At 45.7% G+C, this 24,260-nt stretch overlaps 1 protein-coding gene across 5 annotated transcripts in view; it reads right to left on the bottom strand.

Moving 5' to 3' along the window:
- Nucleotides 1–24,260, bottom strand: part of LOC142590638 (uncharacterized) — a 48,265-nt gene that overhangs the window by 11,091 nt on the left and 12,914 nt on the right. For all 5 annotated transcript variants that reach the window (XM_075702993.1, XM_075702989.1, XM_075702992.1 and 2 more), the window contains exons 3-4: nucleotides 7,063–7,132; nucleotides 2,964–3,164 (exon numbers count right to left, since the gene is read on the bottom strand). In XM_075702993.1, the coding sequence (XP_075559108.1) occupies nucleotides 2,964–3,164; nucleotides 7,063–7,132 (271 nt within the window). The remainder of the gene's footprint in view (nucleotides 1–2,963; nucleotides 3,165–7,062; nucleotides 7,133–24,260) is intronic.

Below are 24,260 nucleotides of genomic sequence, written 5' to 3'. Positions count from 1 at the left end.
TAAAGGTATACCACTGTCATCATGAAAGCTCATAAAAAAAATTTTCTTCTCTGAAGGTAAATTCTGCATGTTTTATTTTTTTATTTCCGATTGCAAACCTGCTATGTTTTTCTTTTATAAATTGGGCACCTGTTACATTCAGGTGCACTTTTATTTGCCTACTTTAAGCCAGTGAAAAGTGGGTGCACATTAGACTCGTGTAAATGTGGTACTCCTGAGGGCTGCATGCTGTGCAGTGACAAAGACCAGTCGATGAATGCCTTGTCAAATGTTAGCTGAGATTACATTTAACAAGAGCAAGATTACGGAAATTAGGATGCTGCTTCCACAGCGCTAAACTATTTCACTGAGCAAAGAAATGCAGAAGCTGAAACAGACTAAGCTGTGCGAAGTGCAAGGAACAAAATATCACACTGATGTGCAACCCAAGTTGGATGCTGACTAAAGTCTCCATCTCATCAACAAAGTCGCTGAGGAACCTGCAAATGACAAAGTCTGGGCTCAGGGAAGTGGAAGCAAATGCCTTGTACGAATGTCGATTGATGATTGCAGTCAACACAGCTTTATCACAAAAGATTTATCTAGGATGCTGAAAGACACTGTGTTGCCAGATCAGCAGAAAGTATGAGTCACACTACACAGTTGGTGTCATTCAGAATCACATGAGATCGAGGCTTCAAAGGCTGCAGAAAAATGCAATGACATGTCTGCATTGACGGTCAAGACTTTCGTTTAGATGATGTGTATCACTGTTTTTCAGACCTTGCTAAAGCCTGGAATAAGCAAGCTTATAGGTGCAGACTTTTACTGGCAGCTTGACGGCGGAGAATTCAATGAATGGACAACTTTTTGACCATCATGTAACCTATTGTTGCATGGACATTTCATGAAGATACCAGAAGTCTACCAATGGGGGGGCACCTGAAAAGTTTGTGGCCTGACCCGGATGTAGTGATCGTGGGTCGAACTTTTGCAGTCAGTTCTCAACATAGCCTCCCTTGAGGGCCACACATGTATGCCATTGCTCTTGGAGTTTCATTATTCCACTTTCGTGGAATGTTTCTTCCTGCTCCTCCAAAACCTATTTTATGGCTTCCATGACGGCTTCACCAGAAACAAAACGACTTCCACCAAGGCGCTTTTTCATCTGTGGGAATAGGTGGTAGTCCCAGGGAGCCAAATCAGGGGAATAGGGCGGGTTCTGAAGCAGCTGGAAACCACAGGAGTGAATTGCAGACACCGCAACAGCCGATGTGTGAACTGGCACATGGTCCTGATGAAACAGCACCCCTTTCCAGAGCATCCCTTGCCATTTTTACTTAATTGCCATCCTCTGATGACGAATCTGAGCTGCACAATATTCCATGTTGATGGTTTAACCTCACAGGAGAAATCCCAGTAGACCGACACCCTTGCAATTCCAGAACACTGATGGCATAACCTTGCCAGTGGATGGAACCACCTTTGCCTTTTTGGGGCGGGGGGAGGTGGGACGTTTCCAATGTTTCCAGGATTCTTTTGACTCTGGACGAAAATGATGCACTCAAGTTTCATCCACTGTAACGAATCTCTGCAGAAAAAGATCAATACCAGCTTCAAACAGTTGCAGATTTTATGCTGAGTGACATTCTCTCAGACGTTAGTTCTCTAATGTCAAAAGTCTGGGCACTCATCGGGCCGAAACTTTGTGCATGTTCAGGAGCTGTGTTAGGACATGGCTAACCCTCTCCACTGATATGGAGAGGGTTAGCCATATGCAGAGGGTCGAACCCGGGACCACCGCCTTTCCAGGGCAGCCGCTCTACCATCTGAGCTACCCCAGAAAAACAGTGGTCCTGGGTTCGAGTCCCAGACCAGGACAAATTTTTCTTCAAATGCGAGGCTTTTCTTTCGAGGGACCCGTATGGGTTTCCTTTGCAGCAAATGCTACAATTAGGTGGATGTCTCATTTTCCCTTAAATAATTGTCCCACTGACTCATGGAGGCACCATCTTGCAACCACTTTGCCGGGTTTTTGGCTTGAAACGGCTCGAAACAAGTGGTGCAAAGTGGCACTTCACAAGTTCTGGGGAGGAACCTTGTGTGCACCTCATTTCCAGCAGTGGAACACCACCTGCGTATCTTGGGAACCTTCAAAGGGTCGTGGTCTGTTCCCGTGAATCTCACCTCATCGCGTATGCCAACCAACTTTTGGCCATTTTTTTTTCCTCTCTTTCGCTATCGATAGAGTCAAGTACTGCTGCTGTCCCTGAATGTCTGCTCATTCCCATGCAATATTTTCAAGCACCCTTTACCACAAATAAGCTTAGAGAGAAACGTCGCAATTTTGCAGACGACTGTGCTTTAACGCGTTTATCGCTCAAGTTAATGCACAAATTTATAAAAACAGATGATGGTTGGGAGCTAAAATTGCCTCTCTAAAGAACCACAAAAGGAGTAACTTGACCAGCATGTTAAATGGCAGGTATCTTTTGAAGTGAACATGAGAAAAATTCAGAAGCTTTCCTAAACAACAGAACAAATTCAAATGAATTGTGGCACTGCCGCCACCTGTCAAAAGCATGTTAAATTTTTTTTTTTTAGCTTCGAATGTCTAAGGTTGGATTAGCAGCACCGTCATGCTGCACTGGTTGTGATGGGCAATGGCGGAGAACAAGTTTTCAGAAAAAAGAAGTGGCACATATGTGTCTCGTTGTCCTATAAAGCAGCGCTCTAATGTACTCTAATGTAATTTTTACATTAGTGTCCTAATTTGAACAAATAAATGGTGGGTGCACATTTTATTCAGGGGTGTGTTAGGAGCGAGCAATGTACTGTCAAATGAAGTGGTCATGTGTTCCGTAATTTTTTTTTTCTTTTTTTCTGTCTCTTGTTTAACTGAACCTCTCGGATAATTAGATTACTTTCGTCAGTCCGGTCTGTAAAAATAACGAAAGTCGACTAAAATAAAAGCAGCAGTGCACCTGTGCTTGATTCCTGTTGCTCAGAGTTCTTCACATTCTTCACGAGGTTCTGTGCAAACCTGGTGAGGATGCCCAATCGTGGTCTCTCCAATTCCGTGGCACCCACACTCTGTGCTGCTCCCGCCATTGCGTCTGTGTCCTCAGACAGAGTACGACGAGCCCCAACTGTGCGTCGTACACTGGCATAGATGGGAACACGACCTGCACATTAGAACAATCATTAACCATTGTCATCATAGGACTATTTAACATCCACTGGAGGAGAAAAGGAATCTTTGATTTACCCGTCTTGTGTCGACCAACCACAGGTTGCAGATCTTATCACACTGCCTGGCCAGCTGCCATCCTCAACTGCATTTTCTTCTCTGCACTTTCTCTACGCGTTGCACGACAGGCCCAAACAGTGCGCAACTCAGGATGTCAGCATGCTAGCAGCAGCACTAGTACCGACATCTCGCTAAGCTGTCTTTGAAAATCGTGCAAGTCTCTTACTGCTGCAGATGACTGCACGCAACTAATCTGCTGGCATAGTAAAATGACCTTCATAAAGCAGTCCTTATTCAGGAAGAAAACAGGGTCCTAAGCCAAAAGATTTCAAAAAGTCTTTACTTTTCTTATGGCGCTGAAAAGCTGTGCAGACATTAATTTTATGTGCGTATATTTCAATATGAGTTCCATTTTCGTTTCTCTCACTTGGTTACCCTATAGACTAGTGTCTATAGAGCTGCATCTCCAACTTGGCAGCCCAATATTTGGGGAAACAACATTTCCAACAGAGAAGCATGCATTTGCGAATTTTGGCGTGTTGCGTACTTCCGCGCACCACTGATAGATGGCGAGAGCTGTGCGTTGACCCCTTATGGCACCATTTTGACTAAAAGGTTCGGTCCTGTGTAAGCAAACCTTTCTTTCAAGCATCCGACCGGTTTTGATGCTGCACTGGTCTGACTGCATGGAGAGAGGTCCACTGACAGCGTCGTCTCACTACAGCTTACGTAACTGTAACATTTGCTGGGAAGAGCTGGCGGTGAACGCTAGGCACGAAGACGAGCTTTCTGGTAGAAATGCAGCCTCTTGCGTGGGTCGATCTTCTGTTACTGTTTCACACATCTAATATTTCAGTCTGACACGATTTAACATAAAAGGCATGCGCTGTCCATTTTTTGTCTCGTGGCATTTGTTTGTGGGCTGTCATTCTCAAAATTCTGAGGAATAATCTTGTAAAAAGCATAAGACAAGGTCAGAGCAACTTTAGCGATAGAACTTTAGTGCCGTATAGAATATATAGGGCAATTTTCGCTAACAGGACGCCCGGGGCAGATGCCAGATGGCAACACTGGATTTTCTGTGACACGGGGCCCTCAACGCTGTCACATTAAAATTTAACAACCTCTTACACATAACAAAAACCCATCATCGACTGCATTTATCAATGTAAAAGGTCCAATTTCGATACAATGAACTAAAGTGCCAATTTTACTCCCTTTGTTATATTGACCTTCGTACAGGTCTACGCGCCTACATCCAGTCATGATGACCAGCAAGTCGAAAGCTTCTATGAAGACGTGGAATCAGCCTACATCTAGACGTGGAATCGGCCTAGCCTACACTTGAGGAGGGAACGGAAGAAAGTACATAAGAAGCCGAACAATGAGTTAGCGGTAAGAGGGAAAATAAAGGAATTCCGGATCAAGCTACAGAACAGGTATTAGGCTTTGACTCAGGAAGAGGACCTTAGTGTTGAAGCAATGAATGGCAATCTTATGGGCATCATTAAGGAGTGTGCAATATAAGTGAGTGGTAGCTTCGTTATACAGGATACCGGTAAGCTATCGCAGGAGACGAAGGAACTGATTAAGAAACACCATTGTATGAAAGCCTCTAACCCTATAGCTAGAATACAACTGGCAGAACTTTCGAAGTTAATCAACAAGCGTAAGACAGCTGACACAAAGAAGTATAATATGTATAGAATTGAGCATGCTCTCAGGAACGGAGGAAGCCTAAAAGCAGTGAAAAAGAAACTAGGAACAGGCAAGAATTGGATGTATGTGCCATGAGACAGAGCAGGCAATATCATTACTAATATGGGTGAGATCGTTCAAGTGGCTGAGGAGTTCTATAGAGGTTTATACAGTACCAGTGGCACCCACAACGATAATGGACGACAGAATATTCTAGAGCAATTTGAAATCCCACAAGTAATGCCGGAAGAAGTAAAGAAAGCCTTGGGATCTATGCAAAGGGGGAAGGCAGCTGGGGAGGATCAGGTAACAGCAGATTTGTTGAAGGATGGTGGGCAGATTGTTCTAGAAAAACTGCTCACCCTGTATACGGAATGCCTCATGACCTCGAGCGTATTGAAATCTTGGAAGAGTGCCAGCATAATCTTAATCCATAAGAAAGGGGATGCCAAAGACTTGCAAAATTATAGACCTATCAGCTTACTGTCCATTGCCTACAAAGTATTTACTAAGGTTATCGCAGGCTTCTGTCAACCAAAGGACCAGGCAAGATTTTGTAAAAGCTACTCAACAATAGACAGTGTTCACACTATCAATCAGGTGATACAGAAATGTGCAGAATATAACCAACCCTTATATAAAGCTTTTATTGATTACGAGAAAGCGTTTGATTCAGTCGAAACCTCAGCAATCATGGAGGCACTGCGGAATCATGGTGCAGACGAGCCGTATGTAAAAATACTGAAAGATATCTATACTAGCGGCTCCACAGCCACCGTAGTCCTCCATGAAGAAAGCAACAAAATCCCAATAAAGAAAGGCGTCAGGCAGGGAGATACGATCTCTCCAATGCTCTTCACAGCATGTTTACAGGAGGTATTCAGAGACCTGGAGTGGGAAGAATTGGGGATAAAAGTTAATGGAGAATACCTTAGTAACTTGCGATTCGCGGATGATATTGCCTTGCTTTGTAACTCAGGGGACCAATTGCAATGCATGCTCACTGACCTGGAGAGGCAAAGCAGAAGAGTGGGTCTAAAAACTAATCTGCAGAAAACTAAAGTAGTGATTAACAGTCTCGGAAGAGAAGAGCAGTTTACGATAGGTAGCGAGGCACTGGAAGTGGTAAGGGAATACATCTACTTAGGGCAGGTAGTGACCGCAGATCCTTATCATGAGACTGAAATAATCAGAATAAGAATGGGCTGGGGTGCATTTGGCAGGCATTCTCAGATCATAAACAGCAGGTTGCCATTATCCTTCAAGAGAAAAGTGTATAACAGCTGTGTCTTACCAGTACTCACGTACGGGGCAGAAACTTGGAGGCTTACGAAAAGGGTTCTACTTAAATTGAGGACGACGCAAAGAGCTATGGAAAGAAGAATGATGGGTGTAATGTTAAGGAATAAGAAAAGATCAGATTGAGTGAGGGAACAAACGCGAGGTAATTGCATCTTAGTCGAAATCAAGGAAAAGAAATGGGCATCGGCAGGCCATGTAATGAGGAGGGAAGATAACCGATGGCCATTAAGGGTTATGGACTGGATTCCAAGGAAGGGAATCGTAGCAGGGGGCGGCAGAAAGTTGTGGGCGGATGAGATGAAGAAGTTTGCAGGGACAACATGGCCACAATTAGCACATGACCGGGTAGTTGGAGAAGTATGGGAGAGGCCTTTGCGCTGCAGTGGGCATAGTCAGGCTGATGATGATGATGATGTTCTATCGAGGTTTAACTGTAATTGGTGAATTTTTTTAGCAATAAAGCATTTCTGGCATGGCACTAGGTACAGGCATGACGGCTGTCTGATAATGCAAAGTACCCCTCTAAAGGGCTAACGTCATGCAGAAAGGAAATCAATTTCTAGCCTGTGTAGCAGGATGGAAGGCTTTTCGTCAACACGCATATCACCAGACCTGTGAATTAAAAGAAATGCTTTACCAATCTCATTCACCACTCTATCACAGTGGCTAGGCAGCACTTTTGTGCTAGATAATAAGATGCAATCTGTGTTATGTGCAGCGTAATGACAAGTTTGAAGATCGTGCTGTTTAAGAGGAAGCTTTTCTGGCTGGTAAGGCTATTTAAACACCAGCCAGTGTCGTCATGCTATGGGAAGGGACCACAGAACACTGACCTGTATCTGGAAGACTGTGTGTGCTTAGGCTTTTTGTGCTGCTCACAGTTTTCTTAGGGTCAGAGCATGTCTGCAAACAAAAGAAAAGGAATGAAAGCATGACTGTAGTAAAGTACTGCTAACACCCTTTCCTAGTAAGGATAGTTATGATCTTGGCATCTTTTCTGTAGACTGTTCACAAAGTTAATTTCTCTGCAAAATAATGAATGCACTTGCCAAAAAAAAAAAAGCGAAGAGGAAGCTTTAGTTCTGGGGCTGCTATCTAAATACATGGGAATGGAGAAGTCGCTTTTCTCAGCAACCACTGCATCAATTTTAAAGTTAAATTCTAGTGAACGTTGGAGGCCAATTTTTGATTGAGGATGTCAATTGTTTTGATAAATATTGTTGAAAAATGCAAATTATGAGAAAATGAAACTATCAAGGTTACAATGCTGTAACTCGGCTATGGAAACCGATATTACAATTCTGTTAACCCCACCTAAAGCAAACTTAAAGCAGACAAAATCAATCTATTATACAAGGCTCTCAAATTCACCAACAGTATGCAAATAGGACTTTTGCAAGACCCTCATAAACACTAACAAACTCACCTACGATATCAATTAATACAACAAATTTGTGTGTTTTAGATGCTCTTACGGATGCAGTTTACAGACTTACGATATCTGCTTTTGGTGCAAAGTTATGGGCTTGTAATATTTGTTTAATTTCTTTTAGCTTGCTAGTTTTTGAATATTTTTGTTAAGAAATCCAGGGCCTCAATAAAAATTATGCTACCTACAGCCACTAGGAGTTAATTTTCTCTGTTAAACGCAGTAAGATTCATTCAAATCAGTACATAGGTTGCCTCAGAAAAGCATTTTTATGTTTTACATGAATCTGAATGGGCATCTGAATGGGAACGACGAGTCGGTTCTGATGTACTTCGCTATAAAAACGCGCGAGATAGTGTCGAGCAGCCTATATTGGCTTTTGTGTGTGTATATATATATCAATTCTAAATATTGTAAGGCAGTTTGTCGTGTGCGTATCATGGACACGCATGCTTATATCGCCTTCCGTTTCCCTACCACGGTTGCGCTTTAAAACCAACAGCGCGCGCATGCGATCCCATAGATGAGATGAATACATATATATAGAAAAGTATCAGTCATAGCTCTCGTAGTATAGCCTTCTGAGCCGTTTCCCTTTTCTTTTTCTTCTCTTTGTTTTTTTTTTTCTTTGAAAGAAGTCCTATTAGGGTTATTATAACTACACGAAGGTATTTCGCCCTCGCCAGCAGCAGTACTTGAGATAGCTATTCCGGCGGCTAGCTTCCCACGCTATGCGTGGCGCCCCCGCACCTGTTTAAGCTTTTTCCTAGACGCTAGAGCCATACAATATCCGCGCAACCTTGAGCGATCGGAAAGCGCGTTTTCCACCCTGGGCCGACGGAGAGGGGAGATTTCGTTCCGGCCGCGAAGCTCTCTACATCTCAGTAAGGTGCCTCGCGGTGGTTTCGTGCTGAAGATGCCCTCTCGGTGAGCGCATATTTCCCCCCTCATCTTTTAAGAGATTCAATACATACAAGCATTTGTCTCGCAAACCAGATTTATTTCAAGGGAATTTCCCACGTCTCAATAATTTCTCTCGTCGTATACGAGTGCTGATTGCCGTGTTATAGTTTGTTAACGAAGCTTCCCCTCAAGTCTAAATATTTTAAGGCAGCTTTCCTAGTCTATAAAGCCGCTCGAGTTCACGCTGCTCCTCTGGCGGCCATTTTTCAAAGAAATTATGCCTTCCAACCACTCAGAATGCCGGTGACAACTTCACGTTTGATCAATTCTGGATATTGTAAATAGTAAACAGCTACTTTTGCTTACATGATCGGCCATGACATTGAAATTGCTGATACAGCGGAAAGCATTGCACCGGATGCACGTATATAGAACTGTGTATGTTGAGCGAGATAAGAGCTGCACTATAGGCATCGCAGGCAGTTTTAACTGGAGGCAAACTTGGCAAGTGCGCCTCGAATGATAAATTGTTTTGTCTAAACCGAAACAGCGCGAATTGGTAGGCTGCATGAAAGAGAGACATTCTTATTGAATGACAGGAAGTTAATCGGCACATATCTGGCGATCACTCAGGAAATGGTTGTTGTGGAATGACGAGTCGGTTCTGATGTACTTCGCTATAAAAACGCGCGAGATAGTGTCGAGCAGCCTATATTGGCTTTTGTGTGTGTATATATATATCAATTCTAAATATTGTAAGGCAGTTTGTCGTGTGCGTATCATGGACACGCATGCTTATATCGCCTTCCGTTTCCCTACCACGGTTGCGCTTTAAAACCAACAGCGCGCGCATGCGATCCCATAGATGAGATGAATACATATATATAGAAAAGTATCAGTCATAGCTCTCGTAGTATAGCCTTCTGAGCCGTTTCCCTTTTCTTTTTCTTCTCTTTGTTTTTTTTTCTTTGAAAGAAGTCCTATTAGGGTTATTATAACTACACGAAGGTATTTCGCCCTCGCCAGCAGCAGTACTTGAGATAGCTATTCCGGCGGCTAGCTTCCCACGCTATGCGTGGCGCCCCCGCACCTGTTTAAGCTTTTTCCTAGACGCTAGAGCCATACAATATCCGCGCAACCTTGAGCGATCGGAAAGCGCGTTTTCCACCCTGGGCCGACGGAGAGGGGAGATTTCGTTCCGGCCGCGAAGCTCTCTACATCTCAGTAAGGTGCCTCGCGGTGGTCTCGTGCTGAAGATGCCCTCTCGGTGAGCGCATATTTCCCCCCTCATCTTTTAAGAGATTCAATACATACAAGCATTTGTCTCGCAAACCAGATTTATTTCAAGGGAATTTCCCACGTCTCAATAATTTCTCTCGTCGTATACGAGTGCTGATTGCCGTGTTATAGTTTGTTAACGAAGCTTCCCCTCAAGTCTGAATATTTTAAGGCAGCTTTCCTAGTCTATAAAGCCGCTCGAGTTCACGCTGCTCCTCTGGCGGCCATTTTTCAAAGAAATTATGCCTTCCAACCACTCAGAATCAGCAAAAATCGACTGCCGCGGACAACATCAGTCCCTTTCCACATAAGTATGAGGCTCGGAGCAGGAGCTTTGGCGCTTGAAAGTAACCGTTGGCTTGACGAACCAACCGACTGAGCTACCTTTCCGGGCAACATTGAAGGATCACGAGTTCAAATCACATGTTATGTTCCTTTTTTTTCCTTTTTTTTGTTTTTCTTTTAATGTATTTTCCTTCCTTTTATCACTGTACGGAAACCCTCCTAAAAAAAAAAAAATTATATATCCTCAATTATGTGTGGCCACACATGTGCAGGTCATAAATACCAGGTTCTCTAGCCGAGTGCCATCCATGCGGTATAACCGAGCTCAGATTGGTCCACCTTGACTGATCAAATAGGGCACCACTGTAGGTTAAATGAGGCGTACAACTCCTGCGGGACCCGCCGTGGTTGCTCAGTGGTCATGGTGTTAGACTGCTGAGCACGAGGTCGCGGGATCGGACCCCGGCCACGGCGGCCGCATTTCGATGGGGGCGAAATGCGAAAACACCCGTGTACTTAGAATTAGGTGCACGTTAAAGAACCCCAGGTGGTCGAAATTTTCGGAGTCCTCCACTACGGCGTGCATAATCAGAAAGTGGTTTTGTCACGCAAAACACCATAATTCAATTTTTAATTTAACTCCTGCGGGGACGGTAGAGTATCCGTCTCCAGTGCAAGAGGACCGTGATTCAAATCCCGGTGCCGCGCAATTCTCCACCGGGAAATACAAAAAAAAAAACCGTGTGTTGAGAAAATTGCACAAACAGGCCTGGAGTGCGGCCTGATCCCGGTGACCAGAACCGGTAACGCACTCTCTCACCAGAGCAGGATTGGCCACCCTGGTGCAGTACTTGGCCACAACCTCCTATATGAATACAACAATCAAACCCCGGCCCTCAGTCCCCAGCAGCCGCGAAGCAACTGACCACGGCGGCGGTCAGATCTGTAACGCTGCAGAGGGTGCTAAGAATACCTGGCTCCGGACAGGCCGCCATTGGAATCTGAACCTTGCAACGTTTAACGTTAGAACGCTATCTAGTGAGGCGAGTCTAGCAGTGTTATTGGAGGAATTAGAGGGTAGTAAATGGGATATAATAGGGCTCAGTGAGGTTAGGAGGACAAAAGAAGCATATACAGTGCTAAAAAGCGGGCATGTACTGTGTTACAGGGGCTTAGCGGAGAGACGAGAACTAGGAGTCGGATTCCTGATTAATAAGGAAATAGCTGGGAACATACAGGAATTCTATAGCATTAACGAGAGGGTGGCAGGTCTTGTTGTGAAACTTAATAAGAGGTACAAATTGAAGGTGGTACAAGTCTATGCCCCTACATGCAGTCATGATGACCAGGAAGTCGAAAGCTTTTATGAAGACGTGGAATCGGCGATGGGTAAAGTCAAAACAAAATACACTATACTGATGGGCGACTTCAATGCCAGGGTAGGCAAGAAGCAGGCTGGAGACAAGTCAGTGGGGGAATATGGCATAGGCTCTAGGAATAGCAGAGGAGAATTATTAGTAGAGTTTGCAGAACAGAATAATATGCGGATAATGAACACCTTTTTCCGCAAGCGGGTTAGTCGAAAGTGGACGTGGAGGAGCCCGAATGGTGAGACTAGAAATGAAATCGACTTCATACTCTGCGCGAACCCTGGCATCATACAAGATGTAGACGTACTCGGCAAGGTACGCTGCAGTGACCATAGGATGGTAAGAACTCGAATTAGCCTAGACTTGAGGAGGGAACGGAAGAAACTGGTACACAAGAAGCCAATCAATGAGTTAGCGGTAAGAGGGAAACTAGAGGAATTCCGGATCAAGCTACAGAACAGGTATTCGGCTTTAACTCAGGAAGAGGACCTTAGTGTTGAAGCAATGAACGACTATCTCATGGGAACCATTAAGGAGTGCGCAATAGAAGTCGGTGGTAACTCCGTTAGACAGGAAACCAGTAAGCTATCGCAGGAGACGAAAGATCTGATCACGAAACGCCAATGTATGAAAGCCTCTAACCCTACAGCTAGAATAGAACTGGCAGAAATTTCTAAGTTAATCAACAAGCGTAAGACAGCGGACATCAGGAACTATAATATGGATAGAATTGAACAAGCTCTCAGGAACGGAGGAAGCCTAAAAACAGTGAAGAAGAAACTAGGAATAGGCAAGAATCAGATGTGTGCGTTAAGAGACAAAGCCGGCAATATCGTTACTAATATGGACGAGATAGTTCAAGTGGCTGAGGAGTTCTATAGAGATTTATACAGTACCAGTGGCACCCACGACGATAGTGGAAGAGAGAATAGCCTAGAGGAATTCGAAATCCCACAGGTAACGCCAGAAGAAGTAAAGAAAGCCTTAGGAGCTATGCAAAGGGGGAAGACAGCTGGGGAGGATCAGGTAACAGCAGATTTGTTGAAGGATGGTGGTCAGATTGTTCTAGAGAAACTGGCCACCCTGTATACGCAATGCCTCATAACCTCGAGCGTACCGGAATCTTGGAAGAACGCTAACATAATCCTAATCCATAAGAAAGGGGACGCCAAAGACTTGAAAAATTATAGACCGATCAGCTTACTGTCCGTTGCCTACAAAGTATTTACTAAGGTAATCGCAAATAGAATCAGGAACACCTTAGACTTCTGTCAACCAAAGGACCAGGCAGGATTCCGTAAAGGCTACTCAACAATAGACCATATTCACACTATCAATCAAGTGATAGAGAAATGTGCAGAATATAACCAACCGTTATATATAGCTTTCATTGATTACGAGAAAGCGTTTGATTCAGTCGAAACCTCAGCAGTCATGGAGGCATTACGAAATCAGGGTGTAGATGAGCCATATGTAAAGATACTGGAAGATATCTATAGCGGCTCCACAGCCACCGTAGTCCTCCACAAAGAAAGCAACAAAATCCCTATAAAGAAAGGCGTCAGACAGGGAGATACGATATCTCCAATGCTATTCACAGCATGTTTACAGGAGGTATTCAGAGGCCTGGAGTGGGAAGAATTGGGGATAAAAGTTGATGGAGAATACCTTAGCAACTTGCGATTCGCTGATGATATTGCCTTGCTTAGTAACTCAGGAGACCAATTGCAATGCATGCTCACTGACCTGGAGAGGCAAAGCAGAAGGGTGGGTCTGAAAATTAATCTGCAGAAAACTAAAGTAATGTTTAACAGGCTCGGAAGAGAACAGCAGTTTACGATAGGTAGCGAAGCACTGGAAGGGGTAAGGGACTACATCTACTTAGGGCAGGTAGTGACCACGGATCCGGATCATGAGACTGAAATAACCAGAAGAATAAGAATGGGCTGGGGTGCGTTTGGCAGGCATTCTCAAATCATGAACAGCAGGATGCCACTATCCCTCAAAAGGAAAGTGTATAACAGCTGTGTGTTACCAGTACTCACATATGGGGCAGAAACCTGGAGACTTACGAAACGGGTTCTGCTGAAATTGAGGACGACGCAACGAGCTATGGAAAGAAGAATGATGGGTGTGACATTAAGGGATAAGAAAAGAGCAGATTGGGTGAGGCAACAAACGCGGGTAAACGACATCTTAGTTGAAAACAAGAAAAAGAAATGGGCATGGGCCGGACATGTAATGAGGAGGGAAGATAACCGATGGTCACTAAGGGTTACGGACTGGATTCCAAGGGAAGGGATGCGTAGCAGGGGGCGGCAGAAAGTTAGGTGGGCGGATGACATTAAGACGTTTGCAGGGACAACATGGCCACAATTAGTACATGACCGGGGTAGTTGGAGAAGTATGGGTGAGGCCTTTGCCCTGCAGTGGGCGTAACTAGGCTGATGATGATGATGATGATGATGATGAATGGGTGGTGCTGGAGCTGGCCTCGAGCTAAAGCTTCCTCTTAAATAGAAAGCTTGGAAGACATGGCTCAGCCTGCCGAGTGACAAACTCAAAGCCAGCTTCTCGTCGGATGACAAACCCTGCATGACCAGCCCCTCGTCCATGACTGACAGCCCACAGTTCTTTTCGGCATCGCCATCAGCAGTGACCTTGCATAAACCACCAACACTTTCAAATGTCCTAATCTCATTATACCGTGCAATCCTATGTCACTGATGCATGTGTGGCTTCTGTTCAAAATATTGGGAGCTTTAGTGTCGTGCTGCCACGTGGTACTTTGCAGACATGATATCTACCACATGATCCATGCACTGCACGTGTCTGTTTGCAAAGCACAAACCTGGTGAGGGGCAAGAGCAAACAACATCAAGCCAACATCAAGCTAACTTCAAGATGATGATGTGGGCTGGTTGATCTGTCATACGGGGAACTTCACAGCATTACAAGGACCAAGATGCATGGCGCAACACAATGCCATATGTATTCCTGCGTGTTGTTATATGCCGTGTTTATTATTGTGGTACCACTTTGTCTACCAGCATCACGGCTGCAGTTCAAGTTCAAGCCCAAAGATGCAAAACACAATGTGCACAAGACAAAGGGTTCATGGGAGACTTAAAGGAACACTTAAGAGAAATCACTGTAGAGGGATAAACTATTCTTTCAAAACTTTATTTCGATCTTTTGTGGTAAGAGGTTGCTCATTAGAAGAGTTTCTTCAAAATTTTGCACCGAAACCCCAGCACTAGTTCACCAGTGTGACGAATTTCAAAATATTTTTTCATATTTGTGCCATTGTGGTGCCTTCAATATTTATGAAACTTAGCAAGTAAGCCTTTGGCTCTCCTAGAACACAATGTAATTTATCTTCATCGATCAAAAAGAACTCACAGGGCAGTTACAAGTGTGTAACGTGAATGTTTAAGTTAGTTAATTAGGTAATTTGGGTTTAATGGCGCAAAAGCGACTAAGGCCATGCTATGCCAGCCACAAGATATTAAGAAATCAAATATTAAATCAGCGAAAGCTGCGTTACTTTACAGTCTGTACAAAAAAATGGTTTCTTCTTAAAAGCTCAACAAGTCAGTGAAAGAAACCAGGGGATCACCTCCCGGTATGGAGGCATGTAAAGGCGATGTGTAAGTCATAGAGATTCTGTAAAAGCTTTCGTCTCTGTTTTTCAGTATGTGCACATGTCATAATAATGTGCGTCACTGTAAGTGGTTCATGGCACTTCTCAGAAGTTGGCGGGTTTTCATTTTGAAGTGAATGTTTAAGTGTTAGCTGTGGTGTGGGATAGGCATCTTTGCTCCCAATCTCGAGCTAGCTGAATTGTCTGGGGATGTGAAGGTCCTGTCTCTTGCATGGCATTTCAGTGTGAAGGTTGTTTTATAGGGTTCTTTTTTAAACTGCTATGCTTCTCTCTGACACTTGAGCGCTATGACAATAAATGAGATGTTGACCATGGCACGATGACAACTGTATATGACAATGAATACATGACAATGGTGCCACAATCTCGACTGAATGACAACAGCCTTATTACGTTGGAATGATGAAGAAGGAATGAAGACAATGGGACGACAACTGTATGACAGGAATGATGACATTGTATGGCAACTATGGCCGACAATGATGGTGTAAAGTCAACACCGAGGAAATAGCACATACCCAGTAGCACATACTCATAAGAAATGTAGGCTCCAATATCTCTGGGATTGGCTCGCCACTGTGGATGGTGCCAATGACACAAAACTGAGCAACGAGCTAAAAACAGCTAATGCTTTAAGATAGGGGGTGCGACTTTCAAAATTTTCTTACAGAAATCGAATATGAATACTTAGCTTAGAATATCATATCGAATAGCCAATAATGATAAGCACATGCATTAATCAGAAAGCTGGGTTAATTTGTTATTTTGGACATTGCAATTACATTGTCAATGATGGAAGTCTAGACTAGCAAGCTGTTAAGGGGCGCGAGTTCCACCACTGGAAAAGCGGGCACCGCTGCTGACGTGACGTAGTATGAAGGATCATGTGGACACAGCAGCCACATCAGCTGCTATGGAAGTGCTGAAGCGAGCTGAAAATGAAAGTTTTAAAGTTTCACCTGCACTGCGATTCTGATTAAGGGAGGAGGTTTTCCCACTTCGGTTGTGTAATTGACAACACTTGAAAGCCCTATAATGGGTAGTGGCTGCCTTTGAAGGCGTCCAACATGGTAGGCTATTGCTTGATGCCGCAGTGTCGGACGTACAGAAGGGAGCCCTGTGTCAGCCTTCACCTGAGCCCGCAGGACAAGAAGCTCCGCGAAGCTTGGATCGCGATACTTAGAACCGGCAAGCAGCCATCAGCTACAACTTGGGTGTGCAGCAAGCACTCCTACAAGGAATATTTCTGATACGGCTTCAGGATTCTGATGTTCAGCAAGTAGCAGAAAGCACACACTGAGACGGTCGCCCACGTGTACTGCCCGGCTAATGTCATGAAGCTTTGGTCTATGAAAGTGTTGATGCTAGATAGTGGCAAGTTCGCCGGAATGGAAATGAAATGGTAAAAAGTACATTAAAAAAGACATGGCATATGCTCATGCTTGCATAGCACCAAACAATGAAACGTACTGGATTAAGAAGAAAAGCAGAGGGCACACTATTGTTCACTGAGAAAACCAGTAAACATACAGTGCGATGCAACTTGAGAAATAACGATATTATAACATCCAAGACTTTAAATTTAAAAAAAAGCAAGCAATTGAATTGTCATTATGGGACATCACAAGTCGCTGTCTAGGCGTCGAAGTCCATATTTATAACGCGATTATTTTCGAATAGCTCTGATAGTGTCCACGCAACAATGTTTGCTTGTGTACTCTCAAATTTTCATATGCTGCAGCCTAAAGCTCACGCCATGGTGCCAAAATGCACTCATGGCAAAAGCTAAACATTGTGCTCTGCTGCATGCTTGCAGACGTGCAGTCAGACACCGCGAACCTGCGTGAACCTGTTATGCTCCATTTGTTGTCGACCTCACCTGTCAACTGTAAACCTCTCAGACAAGAAGCCGGTTCAGGTGACTCCATCGCGGCAACTGCGTGCAGTGAGTGTTCACTGTACGTACACTTGAAACCCGAGATAAGAATATCCCAAAACAACTAAATTCTTGCGACAACAAAATATTTTTGTATCACCGGTGAACACCCATAGAATTCCATGTATATCGTACCCCTCCACAACAAAATGTCGCTTTACTACAATTCTGCATCAATGAAATTTGCCGGAACGTAAACCTGCATATCACCCACTCACACACGGCTAGCAGGCCCTGAAGTATGCTCAAACGTAATTTCTCTGCACCAAAATTATGTAAAATACCACCACATTACACCTGCATGGGCGCTGACATTTTTGTTTACAAAAACAACCAAGCACCAGAAGCGATCGCATGCGCTGGAAACATGTCGTGGCCAGCATTTATTTTGTTGATAACCCGTCTGAAGCGGCATGCATGTTGCTATCGACATGTGACGACAGTTTTTGCGCATGTAGAGCAGTGCACTATGTGCGCCATGGTGAGAAAAATGTAGCAAAGACAAGGAAATACACATCCCACTGACATGGGATTGTTTATGTCGCTTGAGATGGTGGTCGCAGCATGGAGTGCCACGCATCGGGCCGCAATTGAGCGATTGTCTAGGAATTCGCATCCCTTGCTTCAAGGAAGCTGGTTTTGGTGCCACCCGACAGGCATGGCGTGATAATTCGGTGCCGGATGTACATTTGCACGCAGGGGCCGCAATCTCAATCAATTGCCTTCGGGTACACGAGATAAGATCACTTTTGCGGTCGGCACCGGACATGTTGGCGCCTACAGGCTACAACGTGCGCTGGAGAAATGCTGCTCATGTATGGAGTGCTGTTGCTCTGCGTCTGGTGCTGAGTTATGCAAGATCTCGCAAAAGTGATCGCATCTTCGAAAGCGCATGCGGCACACTTTGTGCTTTTGGCTATGCAGTTCCATATTAATTGACACGTGTACTTGTCTATCTTTCTCGGTTGACTGCTTTTCAAATGCTAAATGTTATCACTCAGCGCAAGACATGCCTGCATGTACCAGAAGCTTCTTGAATATTATCAATGACAGTTACCATTGTCTGCCGTCACCAAAGCTTGCGTAATCTGATTGTACGAGCCATGCGAATAGTATAGTACTTTCTGGAAGACACCCGGGCACCAGCGATTAGACCAGAACCTTTGACGAGCGATGGAAGCCGACACGCTTGACCCCCTGATCAGATTTCGACGATCACCAACTGTGTTCGCTGCTATTATTGTTCTTTGAGTGTATGAATGAATGTTTTATGTTTTATGGCGCAAGGGCCAAGTATGGCCAAAAAGCACCATGTCCGTGTTAATGAGTTCGCAGTTGAGTTCGCAGAGTAATCATGAGTTCTATGATGTTAGTGTGACGTGGCTGTAGAGGGGCGTTAAAAATGGTCGCGCTAAAGAGGGTAAAATCTGTATAATAAGATTATGGCGATGACTTATGACGTGTACTATGAACATTAAGACGCATTTAAAAAGAAGGATGCGATGTCTAAAAATATATCAGGTTATATAAGATATGCTAGAGCACTACTGCCTCCTTAGAGCCCTTGAAACACAAGGGCCTGGAGGCACGTGCTATTCAAAACAATTATTGCAGCTGCATCCTCTGAAGCGAGGATGCTCTGTGAATTTATTGGGCTTATAACGTGTAGAACTACATGCTTTAAGAAGTCAAGGACTGCCTTGGTGTTAAAAAGCGGTTCCTTGCCAAGACACATAGCTGGGTGTAGAGGGATGTAATAGCGGTATGCAAGCGGAAAATGTTTCTTTCAGGTTCGGCTTTCCGACACTCCAAGAGGACATGGAGGACGGTCAGCCTCTCACCGCATCTACCACAGGTTGGAGGTTCACTTCCAGTAAACAGAAAATGATGGGACCCAAATGTGTGTCCTATTCTGAGGCGACAGAATAGGACATCTGCTCGCCGAGATTTTGTTGGGGAAGGCCAAAAACCTAACTGTGGCTTTATAATGTGCAGTTTATTATTTATTTCTGCATCCCACATGCGTTGCCAGTGGTTTCGCAGTTTTTTTCGTATGTAAGGTTTCAGATCTGTGAGAGGCACCAAAGCAGTATTATTAATAACACTAGGGGGTGCAATTGACGTAGCCATCTGGTCTGCCAAAACGTTACCTTCGATTCCTCTGTGGCCAGGTACCCAGCATATGATGATATGCTGGCTAGATAGATAAACTTTGCACAGGTCGGAATAGACCTCAGTAAGTACAGAATTTTTCTGTTTGTAGGGTGACATTAAGGCCTTCACCACACTTAGGGAGTCTGTATATATTACGGCTTTTTGGAGTTTTATTTCCTTATATGCTTTACAGCCGACCATACTGCGTAGGCCTCTGCCGTAAAGATACTTGTTTCTGGGTGTAGTATACCAGATTCCGAGAAGGATGGACCGACTGCTGCATAGGACACTCCGGCATGTGACTTGGAAGCGTCTGTGTAGAACTCTGTGCACGAGTGCTTGTACTGAAGTAGTAGAAAATGCATTCTTATTTCGACCTCTGGAGCGTGTTTTGCGACTTTTAGAAAGGATACGTCACATTCTATCACCTGCTACTCCCAAGGAGGTACGGGCTTGGTTAGGTGCATTAAGGGAAGCTCGAGGAGTGGGACATGCATTTCATCGCTAAGCTCCTTCACATGCAGCGAGAAAGGCTGTCTTATAGACGGACGGTTGTGGAAGAGTAGCACACATCATATCGGTAACAGTATTAAAACATGGGTGTTCAGGATTGGAGTGCTCTTTAAGAAAAAATGTAAAGCTGATGTATGATCTCTGCAAGTGTAGCGGCCACTCATTCGATTCAGCATATAAGCTTTCGATCGGGCTTGTTCTGAAAGCGCCAGTGGCTAGGCGGATACCTAGATGATGGACAGGATCCAGCATCCTTAGCGCGCTCGCGGCAGCAGAGTTATACACTACGGCCCCATAATCCAATCGCGACCGTATTAGGCTCTTGTAGAGATTCACTAGACACTTTCTGTCACTACCCCACGTAGTCTTAGATAGAAGTTTAATTAAGTTCATTGTTTCTAGACATTTTCTTTCAGATATTTGATGTGTGGAATGAAAGTGAGTCTATCGTCAAGTATAATACCTAGGAATTCGTGCTCTTTGTTGATAAGCATCTGTTTTCCCCACAGTTCTAAGCAAGGATCCGAGACCAGGCCTCTCTTTTGTGTAAAAAGAACATAAGAACTTTTGTTAGGATTGATTTTAAATCCGCTTTTCTCTGCCCATTTTGATACTTTGTTCAAACCATGCTGTACCTGTCTCTCGCACACTGCGAGGTTACAGTATTTAAAAGCTATTTGAATGTCGTCCACATAGATAGAGTAAAAAATGGCCGGTGGTAATGAAGCACGAAGCGTGTTCATCTTCACTATAAAGAGCGTGCAGCTAAGCATGCCTCCCTGGGGTACACCAGTTTCTTGCGTAAAAGGGCGTGACAGTACATTGTAGACTTTTACACGGAATGTACGATTGGACAAACAGCTTTCTGCTAGGTTTAGCATATTACCATGAATGCCCATTTCTGACAAGTCTCTTTTAAGATTCCGTAGTGCCACGTTGTGTCGTATGCCTTCTCCATATCGAGGAATATGGATAGGAAAAACTGTTTGTGTACAAATGCGTCACGGATGTTTCCTTTGATGCGTACAAGATGGTCAGTTGTGGAGTGCCCTTCTCTGAAACCACACTGATAGGGATCAAGCATGTTGTTCAGTTCAAGGAAATGTATGAGTTGTGGAGTTCTCCTCCCGTACTCCTGGGACAAAGGAACGACAACACAGTAGTGCAAACAATCACAAGGGCATTTATTGCGCCTTTCATAGATCAATGCCTGCTAGCCGAGTTGCTATCCACAAAACATGCCGATGGGCGCACGACAAATCTAGAAGTCCGACTTACCGCGACCTCGCGAGCGAATATGTTCGCCCCATGCTGGATCCAAACGCCTGGTCGTTCGCGTTTTCGGTCACGCCAACGGTCGTGCGTTCGAAGGCGGCCATGCGAGGCGGTCTCGCAGAAGCATGGGTCGCCGCGCGCGCTTGGGACGTCCACGCCGCGCGCCGACCCGCCGGGAAAGAGACAGCCCGTTCTGCCCTGCGCCCCCAAGTAACCCTGCCGTGAGGCGGCGTTAGCAGCGCAACACTCGCGCCATCTCTCGCACTGCGCCCCAACCACATCGACCGCCGCGAGCATCACGCAGGCCACGCGGCGAAGCCGGATTACAGGAGATGCGCCCACGGGAAAACAACATATCAGGGGATGCGTGAGAGTCACGCATCCCCACATCCCCCCAACCTTAAATCACTTCCTATTCCGGCAAAACATGTCACTCGGTCTAACATCAATGCGTGCTTCGCGAAAAAGGTAGCACATGCAACAGAGGCCGCGCCGAAGAAATGTCGACACGCTGTCCATAGCATGCGAGCCGACATTGTCCCTGGGTACACCGCTGGCGTCCGCCGGTTACGGCAGCAGCTTTGCAGGCTCAACGGCACGATGCCAGGCCAGGAATCCGGAAACGACGACGCAGTAGTCGGTACGAGCAAGCGTCGCTCGTGCCGACGCGCCCTGCTGGGAAGAGCCGCCGTAGCTGTCGGTGACCGCCGGCTCTTTTGTCCGCCGCTGAGGGTTGCGAGCTGGCTGCAGGAGGCCGCCGAAGTCGCTGCGCCGAACTGGCCACAGCATCACCATCACCCGGGGTGGCTTGATCGTAGTCTGGGGCAGCAGCGCAGGCGATGTGCAGGTGACAGCAAGCCAGGGGCGACTCCAATCACGCTGCGTACACTTAACACACTCGGCAAACACTGAAGTAGTGCAAGAGAGAGGAATTCTGCATGTGCATCGCCCACGTGGTACGATGTTCAACTCGGCTAGCAAAAGATCGGGCAGCTACTCAGATGCTAAGTTCACGTGAACGAAGCTCGCTTTCTTGAGTCGAACGAGTAATTTCAATTCGTGCGAGGCTAACTAGAATTAGGGACGTAAAGTGCAACACCTCAATGCCACGGTCCACCAGGTTGTGTCACTCCACATGCGACAGGCAGCTTCGTAAAGCCTTAAGCCTAAAGCGTCGCTACCCTGACAACAACCAGCATCCAAAAACAACACCCAAAATGAGCGCAAAACAGGCAGCCGCGAGGAGACGTCAGCTCTGTGAGGTGGTCCTATTCCGCTCGGTGCACACAGCATCCGAGTTGACGGCCCCCACCGTCCTAGACGGTGTCGGAGCGCCCGGTGCCAGGCCGCAATACCAGTCAGCCCGTAGTGGCACCCGTGGCCCACGGCCCCCCGGCTCCCAGAGCCCAGCTTCATCAGAGTCAAAGAGATAGAAGAAGCTATTTACAGAAGAAATTCGGACCACCCACGAGGCTTCCGTACTCACTCGCTTCAGGCTTGCCAATATGCTCCGCGGGCGCTATGCCTGGCTCTCAAAGGATGCAGGCCACGTGGCTCTCGTACCGACGAATGCCATTAAAAAAACACTTGCGAAAAGGCTTAGCATGTTGACATGTTCAAACACACTACAGCCACCGTCACCTCTCTCAAGAAAGCACGCCGCCGACGCTAGAGATCAAAATTCACGCTAGGCCTACGCTTCGGTTCAAACAAAGGTCTCGAACGAAGCAAAACTGTTAAAACTATCATCCGATGCCCCAAGAGTCCCACGTTGAGCAGCCAGATGTGGAGTTCTCCTCCCGTACTCCTGGGACAAAGGAACGACAACACAGTAGTGCAAACAATCACAAGGGCATTTATTGCACCTTTCATAGATCAATGCCTGCTAGCCGAGTTGCTATCCACAAAACATGCCGATGGGCGCGCGACAAATCTAGAAGTCCGACTCACCGCGACCTCGCGAGCGAATATGTTCGCCCCATGCTGGATCCCAACGCCTGGTCGTTCACGTGTTCGGTCACGCCAACGGTCGTGCGTTCGAAGGCGGCCACGCGAGGCGGTCTTGCAGAAGCATGGGTCGCAGCGCGCGCGCAGGACGTCCACGCCGTGCGCTGACCCGCCGGGAAAGAGACAGCCCGTTCTGCCCTGCGCCCCGAAGTAACCCTGCCGTGAGGCGGCATTAGCAGCGCAACACTCGCGCCATCTCTTGCACTGCGCCCCAACGACATCGACCGCGGCGAGCATTATGCATGCCACGCGGCGAAGCCGGATTACAGGAGACGCGCCCACGGGAAAACAACATATCAGAGGATGCGTGAGAGTCGCGCATCCCCACAAAGTCTGCGATTAATCATTTTTTCAAATACCTTAAAAAGGCAACTTGTGAAGGCTATCGGGTGGTAACTTGCCACTGAGGAAGGGTCTTTGCCTTGTTTCAAAACGGGGACCACAATGGCTTGTTTCCATGCAGTTGGAAGGTATCCCACAGCCCAAATAGTGTTCTATGTGAGTAGTGTAACTTGCGTGTCATTGTGTAGGTTTTTGATCATTTCATACATTATTCTGTCAGATCCAGGTGCAGAGCTCTTGCATGCGCTCAAGGCAGCTCTACACTCTGCAATACTAAAAGGACGGTTGTATGGTTCATTCTGACGACATTTTCTGATGAAAGGCTTACATTCTTCTATTTGTTTGTATTTGAGAAAGGATTGTGTATAATTTGTTGAACTTGACACGCTCTCAAAATACTCCCTAAGTGAGTCTGCCTGGTCTTGCAGTGTATCGCCCTGTGTGTTTACCAGAGGGACTGAATATTTCTGCCACCCTCTAATCCTATTAAACCTGTTCCAGGCTTTGGCCTCATCTCTAAACGAGTTAATACCCGATAAAAACTTGTGCCAACTTTCTCTTCTGGCCTGTCGGCGGGTTCGCCTGCCTTGGGGCATTACTTTTTTAAAGTTGATAAGATTCTCTGCAGTGGGAGAAGCGCGTAGCAACCCCAACGCCTTGTTCCGATTCTTACGGGCGGTCCTACATTCGCTGTTCCACCACGGTACACGTCGTTTGCATGCCAAACCACTTACTTCGGATATGCATTTTGATGCGGCATCTATTATGAATGCTGTAAGATACTCCACAGCAGCATAAATTTCTAAAGAAGACACGTCAGCCCATGAGATGCTAGTGAGAGTTCGAAATTTCTCCCAGTCGGCTGTGTCTATCTT

This window comes from Dermacentor variabilis, chromosome 8, assembly GCF_050947875.1.
Source record: "Dermacentor variabilis isolate Ectoservices chromosome 8, ASM5094787v1, whole genome shotgun sequence".
NCBI classification, from domain to species: Eukaryota; Metazoa; Arthropoda; class Arachnida; order Ixodida; family Ixodidae; genus Dermacentor; species Dermacentor variabilis.
Note: the sequence above shows the minus strand (reverse complement) of the source record. Positions and strands in the feature narration are given on the sequence as shown.